Source organism: Dermacentor variabilis, chromosome 7 (assembly GCF_050947875.1).
Source record: "Dermacentor variabilis isolate Ectoservices chromosome 7, ASM5094787v1, whole genome shotgun sequence".
In the NCBI taxonomy this organism is placed as follows: domain Eukaryota; kingdom Metazoa; phylum Arthropoda; class Arachnida; order Ixodida; family Ixodidae; genus Dermacentor; species Dermacentor variabilis.
In genome coordinates, this window is record NC_134574.1 from 36,697,734 (window position 1) to 36,715,860 (window position 18,127).

The 18,127-nt window shown below is 45.1% G+C and overlaps 1 protein-coding gene across 1 annotated transcript in view; it reads right to left on the minus strand.

Annotated features, from left to right (window-relative positions):
- Window positions 1-18,127, minus strand: part of LOC142587406 (cytosol aminopeptidase-like) — a 97,410-nt gene that overhangs the window by 54,759 nt on the left and 24,524 nt on the right. Inside the window, exons 5-6 of the mRNA XM_075698401.1 lie at window positions 13,294-13,362; window positions 6,884-6,995 (exon numbers count right to left, since the gene is read on the minus strand). Coding sequence (XP_075554516.1) covers window positions 6,884-6,995; window positions 13,294-13,362 — 181 coding nt within the window. The remainder of the gene's footprint in view (window positions 1-6,883; window positions 6,996-13,293; window positions 13,363-18,127) is intronic.

Here is an 18,127-nt window from a genome sequence, read left to right on the forward strand (position 1 = left end):
TTTCACATCACTGCCATAGAGTTCTTCTTACTGCATTTTCAGGCTAAGCGCTGCACATTTGGCAGAGAAATCTATGCTGTACATACAGGCATTTCATCGGGAGAATGGACCTTTTCCAATGGTGCAGCAGTAGCTTACTTTATCGTGGCAGATTTGGTTTATGCCCCATAGCTGGCCTATACCAGAAAACGTTATAATCGAGAGGTTTTAATAGTGTTAGAAAACGCATTAGCGCAGCAGTCACAGCAGCTTTGCACTTTATGTCCATGCTATGTGCCGCCCATTCTTCCATATACAGTGTCTATGTTGTTGCCTCACGTGACAGCACAACCCACTGAATTTGTTACACTATGATGAAAACAGCTTGTTATAACTGTGTTTCTACAGGCTACAATGCAGCCACTATGCAGCATCAAATCATCCGGGAAAAAATTATACTCCACGGCAGACTAAAGCCTTTGGTTCATTGTGGGCATGTACCCTACGTGCCAGGCTCACCCTGGCCACTATCAATATCCTTCAACAGAACATACAAGGTGCTTCACGTACGGCAGGCTCTGTGCATAGACAATTGTGCTGAAGTACAAATTGGCAACACATGTTTCAGCTGCGTTGCTGCCTGTGTATCAACGCCTCTCGAATCCTCAGCTACTCAGCCGTTGCCAAGGCAAGAAGACTCAGAATGCAGCCGAGAGTCTCCCCTCTGTCATTTGGTCAATTCTACCAAAAGAGCAAAATGCTTCATTGATCGCAGCCGAGACAGCTGTCAATGAGGCAGTCTGCAAGTACAACGCCGGAACGCTTTGTGCATACAGACAGTTTTGTGCCCCACTTGGCTTGAAGCCAGGAAAGCATTCCCTTCAAAGAGCTGCAGAAAAGGATGCCCTACAAAAAAAAAAAAGGCATCTAAAAAACACCAGATGAAAGGCCACATGCCCAAGAAGCCCCGCTGTGCTAAGGACACCAACTAATACAATCCTGGTGCATTTTAGAAGAGTGGAGGCAAGGCAAAACTTTGAAGGCCTTTTTCTCAAAACTGTGCTTTTGCCTTTTTGCTCAGTTTGCGGAGCTGATTCCTTTGTTACCGTTGGGCCTATTCTGACTCTGTTTTTTTCTTCTTGTTCCTTGGGCTACAGTGCAGGTCGTGACATTCTTGCTTTTAGGCCTGGACATTTTATAAATTTATGATGTGGCTATTCGTTCACCCCGAAAGTGTGCTTGATACGAAGGTAACATCAAAAATGAAACTCCAAAATATTTGTGTTTGAAAAAAAGAAAAAAAACCAAGAATGTCACGACCTTCAGCGTGCATTTAGCTATGCATTCATTACTTAACAAGCCTTCTATCACGTTTTTTAAGTTCCCCAGGCTCTTGACAAAGTTCGAGGTTGAAACATTCTGCTGAATCAAATTTAATAAAATCTTCACAAGGTATCACTCTGAAACTTTTATGGAAGCATCAGGGAGACATTCTAAACATTTGTGCCAATTTTCGTCAAAATCCATGAAGAAATAAGGAAGTTGATTTTCAAAGCCACGTCCCCCCTTAATTTACGAGTCAATCCTTCATTACGGTGATTAAAAAAGAGAACTAATGTGCAAAATAACTGACCTGCAGTGCTGCAAAGAGCCCAGCAACCTTGTGGGGAACACTTAACGAACTGGAATTTGCAACTCGGACTGTTTAATCACCCCGACAATTCCCCAACTTTTCCAGATGCTCAGAACTTCCATGACTTTCCAGCCTTCCCAGGTTGCTAGACATTCCGACTACAGTGCGTCAATTTCCAATAGCCAAACACTGTGTAGCGCCAAACTGCACTCTGCTGCACAATTAGTAGGCAGTGATGCGAAAGCTGCAAAAGTAGTGCCATCATAGAAGTCTCACACTATGTGTTTTGCAGTGCACTTTTTGATCTGCAATGGTTTCTACAAAATAACTACACAAAAGGCGAGGCGTCGTCACCAAGATAGCGACAACGAACTTGAGCTTGCTCATGCTTCCTGTGCTCGAGCTATGTAGCATGTGAGAGAACATATGGGCCAATCGGCAGCAGTGCCAGCAGCGCTGGTCGTCTGTTTCATTCAAGCAGTGGCAGAATAAATACGTAGGACAAAGTTTGCCTCACACCTTCCCTCCCCATACACTGCAACTATGACTTGTGCATGCAAGGTTTTATCAAATCACACAATATTTATGCACCTCTGTATTTGTGCACTGTGGCCACTCGTCGGAGAAACATGCCACTCCCCTCGTGTGGTGTACTGACATAAACTATCAGACTTAATGCCATACAGAATCATATGATGCTAAGCTACATTTTCCCTTAATGTTTAATGCACCATTTTTCTATCCAAATTGTGAGCAGTAAGAAAAAGTCTTCTTAGCCTTTGTGGCCTTGCCAGCTATGTATGAAACAGGAGTATAACATACAAGCTGACATCAGCCTGGCATATCACATGATGTGGCTGAAGTGAAAACAAAAGAATGCATTCTAGTTACTCAATATGTCTCGCGTTGTTGCTGTCGCATTGCGTACACAGTTGTATGCAATGCAACAGCGACAAGTAATTTTTCTTTTTTGATTGCTTGGCTCTCTCAGTGAAGAATCAATATGATGTGTAACAAAGTCGGGGTGCTTGGTGGGTGATCAGCTGGTTGGACACATAGCCAAAGCAACTTCGCTAATCATGCCTAGACCTTCCAAGTTTGCCACGACCGAGTCTTCTCTCGATCTGCCTGCCTCAACGTAATATGGCACTGCTCCCATTTCATTTTACAGTCACTGCACTGCTGTTACCACAGGACTAGCCACTTAGCATGATCGATGGCGAGAAAAGACGAATGGAAAATAAAATGAAATGTTCCACAACACTAAGTAGGCTAATGCATACACAAGAGACCTTTCCTGTCTATAATAATTTTGCACTAATGAGTCACCACACTACCAAAACAAATACAGCACCAAAAGGTGATCAACAGACTACAGTAGAATCTCGTTGATATGTTTGGGGAAAAACAAGAAAAAGCATACCGGGAAAATGTACAATCCAAAGTCACTACAGAAATTTGGCAGACTCAACTGTAGTAGATATATCTACATACCGTATTTATCCGAATTTAGGCCGATGGTTTTTTGAAATAATCATATACCAAACTCTAGAGTCGGCTTAGATTTAAGGATTTTAAAAAATGTGCCAGTTTTTAATTGAAATTGATAAATATGGTGCATAGCTAGCGCCATTTAGGAAAGTCAGCATCACAGCCGCTGCTAGCAGCACCAGTAGCCAAATCAAGTACACAAGCGACGTCGCCATTTCAACCTGTGTTTTATCGGCGTGCGATGTGGCGTTATTGTAATGGTACCAAACAGGTGATGCTGCAATGCTGTCACTTTCAAACGAAAAGTTGTGCTAGCTGCAGAGGCATTGCCAAACGTTCAAGCCAGGCAGGACTTCGGCATCAATGAGAAAAATGAACGTCGGAGGGGGCAACGGGAGACGCTTTTTGCATGTGCTGGCTGCAACGCAGAGATGACAGCGATAAGGAAGACGACGACGCAGAATGAGCTCGGCATGTTCATGTTCAGTAAATACTGTTTTCATTTTGTGAATGCTGTCCTTGCATTCTCGTTTGGCCTACATTTGAGGCAAGTTTCTTTTTCTTCTTTTCTCACTTTGGATTTTCGGAGGTTAGCTTAGAATTGAGGTCAGCCTAGATTCAAGTAAATACAGTAATACGGAGCACTGCGCGAAATGTTGCAGCAAGAGACGCCGACATGCGCTGAGCTGGTGGGGCCCAAGCAGTCGGAGATGCGCATTATCGTTTTTGCGGCTTTGGCAAGCTTCGGCAAGCAGCGTCAGCAAGCTTAAATTTGTCCTGGATCAACAGCTTATATGAGTCGGGCAATTTAGCAGGAAGTTTTGACATGTCCACTTGAAAAAAATCGTTGCAGCATGAGACACCTGCACACGCTGAGCAGGTGGGGCCCGAGCAACCCGAGACACACATTGTCGTTTTCCTATTGCGCAGTGTTTTAGGCAGGTGGCAGGAAATCAAAACGAAATCTAGCTGATGGGCAATGCAGCAAAATGATGCCTACAATGCCGCTAGAGCGAAGCATCACACTTACTTCCCGCCACCTGCAGCAAAAAACGATGATGCATTTGGGTTATCGTCTATTAAAAGCATGCAGTACACTTCCAATGGCACTATGCCCCATGCGCTGTGAAACAGATAGGCGAAGATGCTTATCGCTATAAGGTTGGTGATGATAGCTGTGGATGCAGCAAGTGAGAATCTGGGAGGAGATTTGCTGGTACCAGAATAGAAAAGAATGTGTGCTGGCTTTTCACATGTGAAGGGCGAGGGAGTATTGCGGGGAAGCTGCTACAATGGGCAGCTACCGATTTCGACAGCAAGCACCTTGAGCCTTTTCTTGTTTACGTCGGATCTAGTGGGCAGAAAATGCATAACAGGATCGTAGTTTGGCACCTTATTTAACGTTGGTGCCAAAAAATCCTGTTTCTCAAGAACATGTGAATGGTAATAAGGAATGTTTGTACTATTGGGTCATTTCTTGTGCTCCCAATTGCTAACATTGGCACTGGGAAATCTTACATAATGGGATAGTATCAATAAGGTTTTACTGTAGTTAATCGATTGGGTTTAACATACGAAAGCCACACACATGGCTGACTGATTCCTGAAGTTTAGGAAACGATGAATCTGAAGTCATCCATCCTCCTAACAAAGGAACGCCACGGGGTGCGGTGATTTCGCCTACACTCTTCAACATAGCCATGATTGGACTAGCTAAAAAACTCCAAGAAATCCCCGACGTTCGTCATTCCCTATACGCGGATGATATAATGATATGGATAACCAAGGGCAACTTGGGAGAGAAGGAGGAAAAGCTCCAATGGGCAGCCAATATAATAGAAAACTATACGCAACAAAGAGGACTGCAGTGCTCTGCGGAGAAGTCAGAACTCATTCGCCTCACAAAAACCAAAAAACAAAGAACTGACCCGAGACTCAAACTGAAGATCAGGCTAGAAGGGAAAATTATTCCTGAGAGGTCAACAGTAAGAGTGTTGGGGATGTGGCTGCAATCTAATGTCAGATGTTTACACACTTTAAACACGATCAGAAAAACAACGCAACAAATTAACCTGATGATAGCCCGTGTGGCTCTTAATCGGACAGGAATGGGGGAACAAGACACCCTCAGACTGGTGAAAAGCCTGGTCATTAGCAGACTAATGTACTCCCTACCTTACCATACCATGAACAGGGAGGAAGAAGAAAAGGCTGATAAAATAATAAGGATGGCATATAAGACAGCCCTGAGGTTGCCACGCAACACTTCAAATGAGAAGCTTCTAGCCCTCGGCCTCCACAATACATTTCATGAGCTGGCTGAAGCCCAACTCATAGCGCAGAGGACTCGATTGGCGCAAACGACAGTCGGCAGAGCTCTTCTTCAAAAAATCGGCCTTGGAGAATGCATACAAATATACCAAAACGCCAAAAGTCTACCCAGCCAGATTAGAGCTTTGTATGGGGTATCACCAATACCACAAAACATCTATCCGACATTACACGCAGGAAGGAGAAAAGGTAGAGCAGAATACATAGACAAAACAACAAAATACTTGGACAGTGCACGATTCACGGATGCTTCACCATATCAGGCCAACGCAAAGAACATGGTGGCAGTTGTCGTAAACTGTAAAGGGAAAATCACGGCCTGTGCTTCGGTTTCCTGAGCAACTATTTTAGAAGCCGAAGAGATAGCCATCGCCTCAGCTATAAGAGAAGGCATAGAGCGCAATGCTCCACTAACAATAATCACAGATTCTCAGGCCGCATGTAGGAACTATCAGAGGGCACAAATCGCTGCGAGGGCACACCAGATAATTACCAAAATCAACAGAGACCTTGATATCAGGTACACCCAAACGATAACATGGGCCCCGGGACACGAGAGTGTTACTGGGAACCTCCATGCAGATGAGGTGGCTCGAGGTTTCACTAATTGCCGAGCAGCCCATGGCAACATGGTGGAGGACCCGACACCCATCGATCCAAGTTATAAAGCGATCTTGGGACACTACAGGGAATTCAGAAGGCTCTACCCAGCCCCGCATAGGAACCTTTCAGCCGCGGACTCAGCGACGTTACGCATGCTCCAAACGGACACATACATAAACCTACATAAATTGCACATATACTACCCAACAGCATACAAGTACATATGCCCGTGGTGTGGGAGCACACCAACGCTCTACCACATCACATGGGAGTGCACAGCTCACTCAGAAGAACAAGAAGATAATAACACGAGAGCGAAGTGGGAGGCATTGCTATCCAGCTCCGCCCTCGGGGATCAGCTCAGGCTCGTCCGGAGGGCAGAAAGGATGGCGAGGGCCAGCGGTGCCTTGGAATAGGGGCCCGACCACATGGCATTACCCCGTTTTAGGGGCAACGAAGTTCTTTCTACCAATAAAGTTTTGTTCTTCTTTAATGTCACAAAGAAACAGTGGCCTTATGATCATATCTGCATCTCAAAATAAGACCCCAATGCCACGGTCAGGAATTGAATCTGCAGCATCCTTCACAGCAGCAGGATGCCATTCCCTGTAACAGTGCAGGGATTATGAGACGCACAGTAGTGAAGGGTTCTGAATTCACTTTGGTTACCTTCAACCTGCCCCCAGACCCCAAGACTGCTTCTGCATGTATTTAGCTCCCATTGGAATGCAGCCGTCAAAGTTGGGAACCAATATCCACAACTTCGCGCGGGCTGAAGAGCAGAGTGCCATAACCACCGAGCCATCCATAGTAGGTATGAATGGCGAGAAACTGAGGACTGCTTACTTGTCCAGCTCCTGGTTGCCGAGGAGCGACACCGTCACCGGGGGCTTGCGCGATTCTTTCTTCTTGAGCTCCTCGAACACATGCAGTGCCAGCGTGCAGCCCTCCGCAGCAGCTGGTAGAGAGAGAGAACACAGAGCGAGGAGTCGTAAGAAGCGGTTTTTATAGTACAATGGGTTCTTGCAACTCTAGAGAGTTAAAATAGTGTATAAAACACAAGTGACTGAAAGAATAGAACTGTACATACACTTACAACAAGTGTTTTGAATGTGGTCAGTCTCCCAGTGGTAAGGATAAGACCGGCAATACATCAAGGGAAAAGCAACCTTCTTTCCGCACATTACAATGGCCGAGATAGGATGTCACTGTGCATGGCGAGTCCGGAAATTGAAACAGCACACTGTGAGGCATCCAAAATTTTTATTTTGTTGTTCTGCACTAAGCCCACATTGTGAGCAACCGGGCAATCAAGCGTATGGATAAGTGAGCATTCAGTACCCCAAAAAACTGGTCTTAAATGGTATTTGGGCAGCGGTGCACAACTTGGATAATAATTTTTGATCTACTGAACAATATTTCCTTATACCGTAATGTTTTGAGAATAGTTGAATAGAAATCAGAAGTTAGATGAACCTAATCAATGCCACAAAAAAGAATATGCAAACACTGTTTGAAACCAACAATGATGAAGGTTTAGGCAAATTCCCATTTACTAACTATCGAGGGTTTGTAGCAGATTTGATGATGATGATGATTTATGCGGCCTTTTCCTTTGTATCGGGTGATCAACAAGAGTTCGGATCTGGCACTCATTAAAAGAATCTGGTTAAAAAGAATAGTGCATAAAAACAAAACTAACAGGCAAAAAAAAAGACACAATCGCATAGTGAAGAAAAAACAATAACATGGATAAGAAATGGGGGGGGGGGGTGCGCAAACGGCTGGTCTTATGTTCATATATGCATCGGTTCACTTCACTCAACAGGCTTACTGCCTCTGGCGCACCACCAAAATTCCAATCTCCTCTTAGTCACTTCTAACACTTCCTACTGCAGCTCCTGTCCCTACGGGCGAAAGCCCATTGCCGTTGCCAGCGCTTCGCTGTCGTCTGTGATCTCGCTGAGGCAGGCAACTCCGGGGCTAGCAAGGTTCGTTGCTACTGGGGGCAGACCCCTAGGACACCCCACAACAATGTCTTATTGTTTCTTCGGAGTTGTCACACAGGGGGCAGGTTGAATCAAGGCCCACTGTGAATTTGGACCGCAGTGACCGTGTTTCGAGAACTACACTTCAGGCTTCGGTCGACAGGTCACTGGAATTGTCAAATATGGACTCCTTCTCTATGGTCATTTTTCGGGCACAGTAGATGGACATTGCCGTTTTCTGTAGTGCTGCATCTTGCCAGAGACTTTGCTCGACTTTGGCTACCTGCTTCCTTAGTTTCTGCCACTGGGTCGGTTGGAGCAAAGCTGAAAGCCTCACCGGATCTATTCGGTATCGTTCAGTGAGCCTTTTGATGCGCACCACCCACTTGGTGTTGAGGCATCGCAGATGAACACATTTGAAGGCTTCTCGAGCCCATCTGCCTTCCGGCAAAGCAGCAAGTCAATGCTCGTAGGCTAATTTTGTCGCTGCCTCTCAGGCCTCAAAGGAGGACGAACCAAGGTCACCTTGTACGGCTTCGTCAGGTGTGAACTTGTGAGCGCCTATAGTTGCATGGCCAACTTCATGCTGCCTGGTTTCAAGCACTTGTCTTGTCGACGATGATAGGCAGGTGACAAGAGTTACTGAAGGTGAGCCCAGGCACCGCCACTGCCTTCCAGAGAGCATGTACGGTCTCAAATTTGTTGAAAGACCATAAAGCCTGACTTCCCAAGAATGCCCTGTGGGTGACAGCTTTTGCTCGGAGTTCTTCATATCTAAACAGGTAATTCTGGGTGGCTGCTATCTTTACCCCAAGGTACTTGTAGCTGTCGACACATTCAATGGGTCTCCCTGCAGATGGAGTGGTCCGGCGTGATTCTCATCTGCACCAAAGCGCATTGCACCTGACTCCTGTGCATTAAAATGTAGCCCGAGAGATGTGCCCCCTTCCGAGCAGACATCCAATATGGCTTGGAGGTGAGAGACACTACCTGCTAGTACAGTCGAACCCGGCTATATCGAACTCGCAAAAAAACGCCTATCAGTTCGATATAGAGCATAATTCGATATAAGCCTGCTAAATAATTGGATGTCATAAAAGCACATACCATTTATAAAATCACTTTATTGATGAAACTAGCTTAGTTTCGCACGAAACAGTCCTGCATTTTCTTCTGCTTGGGCAATTTCGCTGCGTGCGAGGCACGCACTTCCCCACGTTGTCTAAGGAGTCGGAGCAGCTGAGGCCGCAACATTCCGCATTCGCGCAGAAGCACCGGACTAGTGCGAGCGCACCAATCACTGCGGAGGATGTGGGCCAAAGAAGGTCGTTGCTTTCCTCGTAGTGCCCATTTTCACTTGTGCTCGGGACGATGTCGGCAATGTAGTCTTCGTTTCCGGGCTCTCCCGTGGTCGCGACACCATCATTGGCGCTCACAAACTCGTCCACCGTCGATTCGTCAACAGCTTCCGGAAATTCTGACAGCTCGTTCCAAACTTCGGCAACAACGACAACGGCTTCGTCGCATTAATCAGAATTTACAGTCATCACCGAGCACGCGGAAGTCGGTACGGCTGAAGTTATTTTGGATGAACCACTCGTACACGGCCGTGCGTACGCGTCGGGCGCCACGGGCACTACGGGCACCGGGTCGCGAGTTAGGCCGCTTTAGCCCTAATTTCCCCCATCAAGATCGTGCCGAGAGTGCACCTCGGAATCTTGTACGTTGCGGGGACATCCGACTTGTCACCGCGTTCGACCCGGTTTATGATTTCAAGCTTCACGACGAAAGGCGAATTCTGCCGCTTCATCACGGCAACACTGCGAGAGAAGGCGCACACAATGAATCAAATAAGCAGCGAGACAACTCGCACTTCCGCCATCTTGCACGACGAGGGCACAAGAGCTTCTGATTGGCTGTCTGAGCAAGCGCTGCGGGCGGGCGGGCCAGGATCATTTTTTGTAGGGGGGTGTCGGCGGCTCCAAGGTAGCGCGGTCACGTAGGGAGAGCGGTTGGATGGAGCCGCGCCGCCGAGTTTTCCCGTCACCGCGAGGGAAAGCCAACTTCCGGGGGCACTTTCCGCCGCTTGACGTTCGATATATCGGGAGTCGCTACTAGTTTTGTTCGATGTATGCGTAATTTTTGCTATATATACTCATTGTAACCATACCGTGTCCAGAAATTGTTCGATATATGGAATAATTCGATGTAAACGGGTTCGATATAGTCGGGTTCGACTGTATTACAATGTCATCTGCGTATAGCAGAGCTGGCAGAATAGGTTTGAAGTAGGTCCCTTCCTCCGTGTAAGACAGGTCGAATCCTCGGCTACATTCTGCCAGCCGACTCTATTTCAGAGATGAACCGCATGAAAAGCATGGGAGACATAGGGCAGCCCTGTCTCAGCCCCCTCTGGACCTCTATTGCTCGAGTGTCGACCCCATCCCAGTTTATTACTGAATGGTTGCCTGTATACACAGCTTGCAGGATGTGGAGTATGCTCCCAGGTATTGCTCGGTCCTGTAGCTTCATCCATGGTACTTTGTGCTCTATGGAGTCGTATGCCTGAGCAATATCCAGGAAGACCATTACTATCTCTCAAATCTAGCAATCTCTATTAACTGACAAACAACGAAGATGTTTTCCTCCAGACATCGGCCAGGCCTCAATCCATTCTGGAGTTCTCCCAAAACATTAGTCTCCTCAGCCAAGTGTTGCAGCTGAGCTTGGAGTACGTGACCAAATAGCCTGTACAGAGTTGACGTCACTGTTATTGGCCTGTAACGCTCGAGTATGTTTTTATCTGCGCCCTTCTTCAGTACAAGTCTGATCCTGGATATCCTCCAGCTTTGTGGTATTGATCCACTGTGAAGTATTGCATTAAAGGTATCCTGTATTGGAGGCAGGGACTTACGGAGTCGTCATCTGTCGAAAGCGCCTCCCTTGCACAGTATGAGAAATCACGCGGCACGCTCCTCACAGGTTTCGCTTACGGTGCTCAATAAAAACCCCATGTGGTATCCCTCCTGGACATTTCAGTAAGTACTCGCAAAACGAGGGAAGTTTTTTACTGTCAAAATAATAATCTTGGGCAAACAAAAGCGGAGAATCGTTTACAGATGCTATCTCTTTACCGAATACGTATAGTGAACGCCACTGCGTGCGGTCGCTGCGATGGAGTCTCCCAAACTGGTATCTTGCGTGAAAGGTAGCCAAACACTATGAGCAAACCATGTGAAATATGTCCTTATAGTGGTTTGTCTGTAAAACTAAATAGAGTATAACAGAATGAGGCCTCAATGCAGTGATCGCATGGGTTCATGGTGATCGACTGCACGCCTGCATCCATGTACGCGCACAATGTTTCCCTTTTGCTTAGCGAGTTTATGTATCGTGCCATGAGCTTTAGGCAGCAGCATATGAGACTTTGACAGCACACAAGCAACGATCGTTGCACGGAAACTGTCAGAGCTGTTCAAAAATAATTTAGTTATAACTGCGGACTTCGACACCTACCAGGACGATTTGGGTTGTCCCATTGCGATGATTGAATCTTTTTTTTTCTAAGGTCTTGAATGTTTAAATACCATTATTTCTCAAGTTGGCTCGCACTGTATGTTTATCGGTCCTCTCAGAGCAATTACCCACTGCTTCGTTTATTTAATCCAGTACATTTCATTCCCTGGTGCTGCACAAATGCTAGCATATGTCATGCCTCTTTTTATGCGCTTTTTATGGTTTGCTTTCCATTACTGTGAACTTGCCGGTATCTAGCATCAACAAGTCCATAGACCAAAACTTCATGCCATTAGCCAGGCAGCGCGTGGGCAAGCGTCTCAGTGTGCACTTTGTGCTACTTACCAAACATTGCAGCCCGACCGCCGTATTAGAAATCTTCCTCGCGTCTGTGCTTGCTGCACACTCGAGTTGTAACCGGTGGCTGTCTGCTGGTTCTAATTTTCACAAGCCAAGCTTGTGAAACGGTTACGTTTCACAAGCTGCGGCTACGTGTGAATAAGGCTGACACTGGGCTCTGTTGCTTACGTCTGGCACTGCGGCACCGAGCGGTAGCCTACCATGCTGCACGCCTCCAAAGGCAGCCACTACCTGTTATAGTGCTTTGAAATGTTGTTAAGCAGACATCCAAGGCGGGAAAGCCTCACCACTTAATCAGAACCACAGCGCAGGTGGGACTTAAAACTTTCGTTTTCAGCTCACTTTGCCACTTCCGAAGCAGCTGACACGGCTGCTGTGTCCTCGTGATCTCTCATGCCACGTCACGCCGATGGTGGCGCCAGCTTTTCCAGTGGTGGAGCTCACCCCCAATTGCCTTCCGTGCCTGTTTGCCACATTTCTTCAGCAGCACGGGAAGTATGCCATCCAGTCCGGTGGCTGATTTTCCAGCCATGCGTTTCAAGGGTCTCTCCAGCTCCCCTTGCGTAATGGGTTCTGCCATCTCCTCGTTACTAAGTTGAGGTGAGGAAGCATCGAGCAAAGAAGGGGGTGTGGGATTTAAGCTCGTTAGGCAATCCATTTGTGCAATCCATTTAAGCAATTCATTTTGTGTCGGAAGAATTAGAGGGTTGTCAAACACTTTCGAGGCCCTTACAAAGAATTTTCAAGGACTATTGTACCATGATGCCTGACAGCTTGAAAACAATATACAATTCAAAAAATGATCAATTATATATATATTTTTTTTGCTGGAAACAGATGCTCACTAGGCCTTTTCTGCATAAACCATCATTAGCTAGTATTAGAAGACTTAGATGGGCTAGTTGGTTGCTGGCTGGAAGGAACATGGCTATAACGGTGCGTTTGAGGATGGCACACCGAAAGAATGCATAAAGGACGATCATCAATCTTCTGTGTCACTAAGATAATCACTAGCTACCCCAAACAAGATGGCTCCCTAAAAACAAGCATTCCAATCAAACAGGATTGCTTTAACTCGTGGCTTGCATAAACCTCATGGTCAGATACATAAAATAAAGTCCCTTAAGCCCAGCCAAAAGCAGAACTCTTAGAATTTTTAAACACTCGGTGGAAACTAAAACCTTTCAAAGTCTCAAAAATGGTGGCTTAACATTCACGGCTTTCAAAGGTTTGAAGGTCTGCTCGAACCTTGGCCCGTCATACTCGCGCAAATTTAACCGCTGTACTGGTGCCGCATCGACACAGCAGTGCGAGATTTTTCTCGAGCATTCTAAGTGTGAAATGCTCCATTGCTAAAGACTGTTCAAAACCAGTTGTCTCTTCGTTTCTTACCTTCAGCATTGGCACAGGGGTCCACGTCAATGGCCGTGGCGCCGATGCCGCGCAGGCTCCGCACACCAGCTGCAAGAACCAGACAGGTGGCCGTTGTACACACTGATGCACGGGGATAAAATGCATGCTTGTCGAACAGGAACAGCCTGACATCATTAGCGTCTCAGATTTCGCAGCACCAGAAAAAAAAGTACATGTTACACAAATGGTGAGCTTTCAAATGTACCGAGAGAACAAGAAAAAAGTCTTCACTGTCTTGGCAAGCCTTTATTTAGTCAGAAAATCTTGTATTTTTGTCTATTCTTCACATACAATCTGTGAAGAAACTAAAACGTTCAGAGCTCCCAAGCTCCTTTTTGCTGCTTGTTGTTAATATGTTCCTTTCATCATAAGCTCACTCTGGTTGAAGTTTTCCTGTTGCAACTAGCTGCGCATGCATATGTGTGCATACACATAATCCCGAATGGAGTGTGCTCAGCGCAGTTTCCATACCAGCACAACAGATGCCAAGCCAGGATGTCTGCCAAGCTGACATGTCCGAATTCCCCGAGTTTTCCAGCTTTTCACCGAGTGCCCTTGCAAAATTCACTGAGTGACGCAAAACTGAGTGGGCACGGCAGCATCGCAAAGATGCAGCCTTCAAATCCGTTCCTGTTTATTCTACAGATAAGCTTCCTGCTGTTCCCCATGGGCCCTCTACCGGCCTGCTACGAGCTACAAACATCGTCTCGAGCTGTTTCTATAGGCGACAAGGACCTGCTGATGCACCCAGCCTCAGTCGACGAAAGCTACCGGCGCTTCCATGATGGCGCTGGTGTCACATCGACAGATATGCTGGGATCACCGATGACGACAGCATGGAGTGACCCTATAAAGCAGGATGCATACGGCACAGCTGGCAGTGGGCACAGCAGCATTGCAAAGATGCAGCCTTCAAATCTGTTCCTGTTTATTCTACAGGTGAGAAGACGCTATGACAAGTCATTTCGCAGTAACGATGTCTGCCTAATTCTGCTGCCGTGCCCACGGTCGCTTCACGAACCCTTTTGCAAATTGTTTGTTTTCTTGCGCATGTTACTTCTGGGTGGAGATGTTGAGTTGAACCCAGGCCCTACACTAGATGGCATAGCAGAACAGTTAAAGCTAATTGCAGGGGATATTCAAGAAATTAAGAAAGAAAAATCTATAACAAACTTAATGCAATTGACAAGAAACTGAAAAGATAGCTGGCATTGAAAAACAGATCTCAGAGAACAATAAACGAATATCTAGCTTAGAAAAAAACCTAATGGCTATGGAAAAGAAAGTCGAGGATCTGGAAAACCGGAGCCGTCGGTCCAACCTTGTCATATACGGTGTTGAAGAACAGCAAAAGGAACCAACAGACATGCTTCTTCAATTGGTCGAAAAGAAGATTTTAGACGGTATACTAAAGATAAAAACCAAGGGAATCGAAAGAATTTACCACCTAGGTAAAAAGAAGCAAACTGATGCTTCTAGACCAAGACCCGTAATCCTTAAACTACTCGTCTGCAGAGACAAAGTTTCTATCCTTAAGCACTGCACGATGCTGAAGGGCTCAGGTTTCTATATCAGTGAAGATTTTTCTCGTAGTATTCGAGAAATACGAAAGAAGCTGTGGGATCGAACGAAAGAATATACGGATAGGCAGGAAAGGGTGTTGCTAGTGTACGATAAAGTGCGTATAAAGGGTCAAGCTTTTGCTTGGGATAGTGAGCATGAAGATTTAGTTGCAGTTCAAAAAAACGAAGAAAAGGACACCTTACAAAAGAGAGTCACTCAAAGTCGACAGAAGTAACCCTGTTGAATGTGAACGCACAAAGTCTTGCAAATAAAATAGACCAATTCGAAGCTCTTGTTTTAGAAATTAAACCAGACATTATTGTTGTCACAGAAACATGGCTTCACTCGGATATCTTAGACCATGAAGTCTTCCCGCCGGGATATGTGATTGTGCGCAGAGATAGGGGCACTAGAGGTGGGGGTGTCGCGCTTTTCTCTAAGAAAGAACTACGATGCACCATTTTACCAGATAAGCTAGAAATTGAGGCCGTGTGGTGCAAAGTACAGCTGCAGAAAGGCTGCATATTTGTAGGCGCTATCTACAGACCGCCTAATGCTGAGACAAGCTATCTAGAACATCTTCTGGATTATATGCATGATCACATGACGAATGGCAAAGTTATCATGGCTGGTGATCTTAACCTGACTGAAATGGAATGGTCGTCAAAAAAAGTGCGAGGTGCTGCGAATGACGTCATACTGGATATATTGTTCAACTTTAACCTCAAGCAACTCGTACACGTTCCCACACGTATCCAGGGCAAATAAAATTCTATTCTAGACATTGTTCCTGTTAGTGACCATTTCCTGAACGACCAGACATGCACCGAAATCTTAGACGGCATATCCGATCATAAATTAGTCCTATGCACATTACGTCTACCTGGTCTTGTACGACACCACGGCCCTGTAAAACATGTTCTTGCATTCAACAGAGCAGACAACGATGCAATAATCACATATCTCACTCACGAATTTCTCGACTTTTCAGATCTTTGCTCGGATAAAAACTTGTCGATAGATCATATATGTTTGCAATTCAAAGCACACGTCATGCATTGTATTGAAAATTCTGTCCCACTAGAGCGCAAACTTACAAGAAAGTATAATCCATGGATCACCCGCGAAATAATTCACGTTAAATGTAAAATTAGTAGGCAGAGAAAAGCTCAAAGGTCTGGTTTAGCCGCTAATATCACCACTCAGATTTCCGCATTATCTAAAACATTGAAAAGCAAGACACGCGTTTCCAAAATGCACTACTATGGTACCACTCTATCCAAGTTCATGAAAATGTCACCAGCAAAATTTTGGCGTTACGTAAATGGTAAACATAACGATAGAAAGGCTTCTCCTTCAATAGAAACAAAAGGTAAGGCGGATCAATTCAATCGCTACTTCCAGTCAATTTTTACAATCGATAATGGACTAGTGCAACATTCCCAGACTATCCCATCTACCAGAAATAAATTACTAGAAACCCCAGAAATAACCGACAGTGGTATACTATGTCTGCTATTAAGCCTTGATGACAAAAAGAGCTGTGGCCCAGACGGGATACCGAACGCTTTTCTCAAACGGTATGCAGAACCAGTTAGTAAGTATCTACGCTTAATATTCACAAAATCTATTCAGGATTCACAGATTCCTCCTGAATGGAAAGTCGCAAAAATAATCTCAGTGCATAAATCCGGCGACAAGACGATCCCATCAAACTACAGGCCCATTTCCTTGACGTGTACCAGCTGTAAAATACTCGAGCATATTGTCCTCAAATTCATCACAAAGTTTGTCGAAGACAATGACCTGCTACACCCCAACCAGCACGAATTTTGGAGAGGCCTATCGACCGTAACTCAACTCGTCGAGATAATGCATGACTTGGCCCAAGGCATTAATGAACACTCCCAAATTGACATAATTTTTATGGACTTCTCAAAGGCGTTTGATCGGGTTTTCCATGAAAAGCTAGTTATCCAGCTGGTCCGCAAACTTGGGGATGGGCCAATAACTCGATGAATATCAAGCTATTGGTCCAGCCGTCAACAATTTGTGCAATACAATGAGCACGTTTCTGACACATTAAATGTCACATCCGGTGTGCCCCAGGGATCTCTCTTGGCACCGATATTATTTTTTTTGTTTATAAATGACCTGGCAGACAACATTAACGTAAATATTAGGCTATTCGCAGACGACTACGTACTGTATAAAGAGGTCAAAAGCTACAGTGACCAAATTGAGCTGAACATTGCCCTGAATGAAGTAGTAAGTTGGTGCTCTAACTGGCAAATGGTGATTAATACAGATAAAACAGTTGCAATATCAATAACAAAAAAGAAAACAAGCTTAGCATTTCCTTATGGTTTTAATAATGTCACGCTCCGAAATGTAAGCCAGTACAAATATCTTGGTGTAATAATAACTTCTAATCTCAGTTGGGTAGTTCACATGGAAGCTATAACCGCAAAAGCAATGAAAAAATTGTTTTTCTTAAGCGGACGCTCCGGCATGCTGACCGTGACACTAAACTTTTAGCGTACACCACACTTGTCCGACCGATTCTAGAATACGCCAATATAATCTGGTTCCCCTTCACAAGTAGCGGTATCAGCATGCTTGAAAATGTGCAGCGCAAAGCGATTAGATTTATTTTTAACCGCTATCGACGCCTTGATTCCCTGACAGAATTGCTACGCAGTGCACGTTTGCCCTCCCTCCAAAGTTGAGCTAAAATTCACCGCCTGAAGTTCTCATATATGCTACTGCACAACTATTTTAAGATAGACCACACAAGATACGTTGAAACTAAACAAACAAGGCAACTACGTCATACACATGATCTCACACTCCAAGAATATGCGTGCAACAACAATACATTCTATTATTCTTTCCTCCCTAGATCCATTTGGGAATGGAATACCCTTGACCGACTTGTAGTCGAACAGCAAAGAATTTATGATTTCCTTGAGATGTTACATGACTCACTTAATACGTACTCATCAACCTGATGTCATCTATTTGTATTCTCCATATAATTATTTGTTTTTTTTTTCTATTGGGCATGCTTGTCAATACTCGTATTCATACTTCCTTTGTATGTATATTTTTCCTTCTTATTTGTACTTGTTTAGCATATCTACCTTGACAATTACTATTATTACTGTTTCTTTCTGCATTCCACTCCTGTAATAACCCTGTCAAAGGGTTGACAGTATGTTGAAATACATATATACTAAATAAATAAATA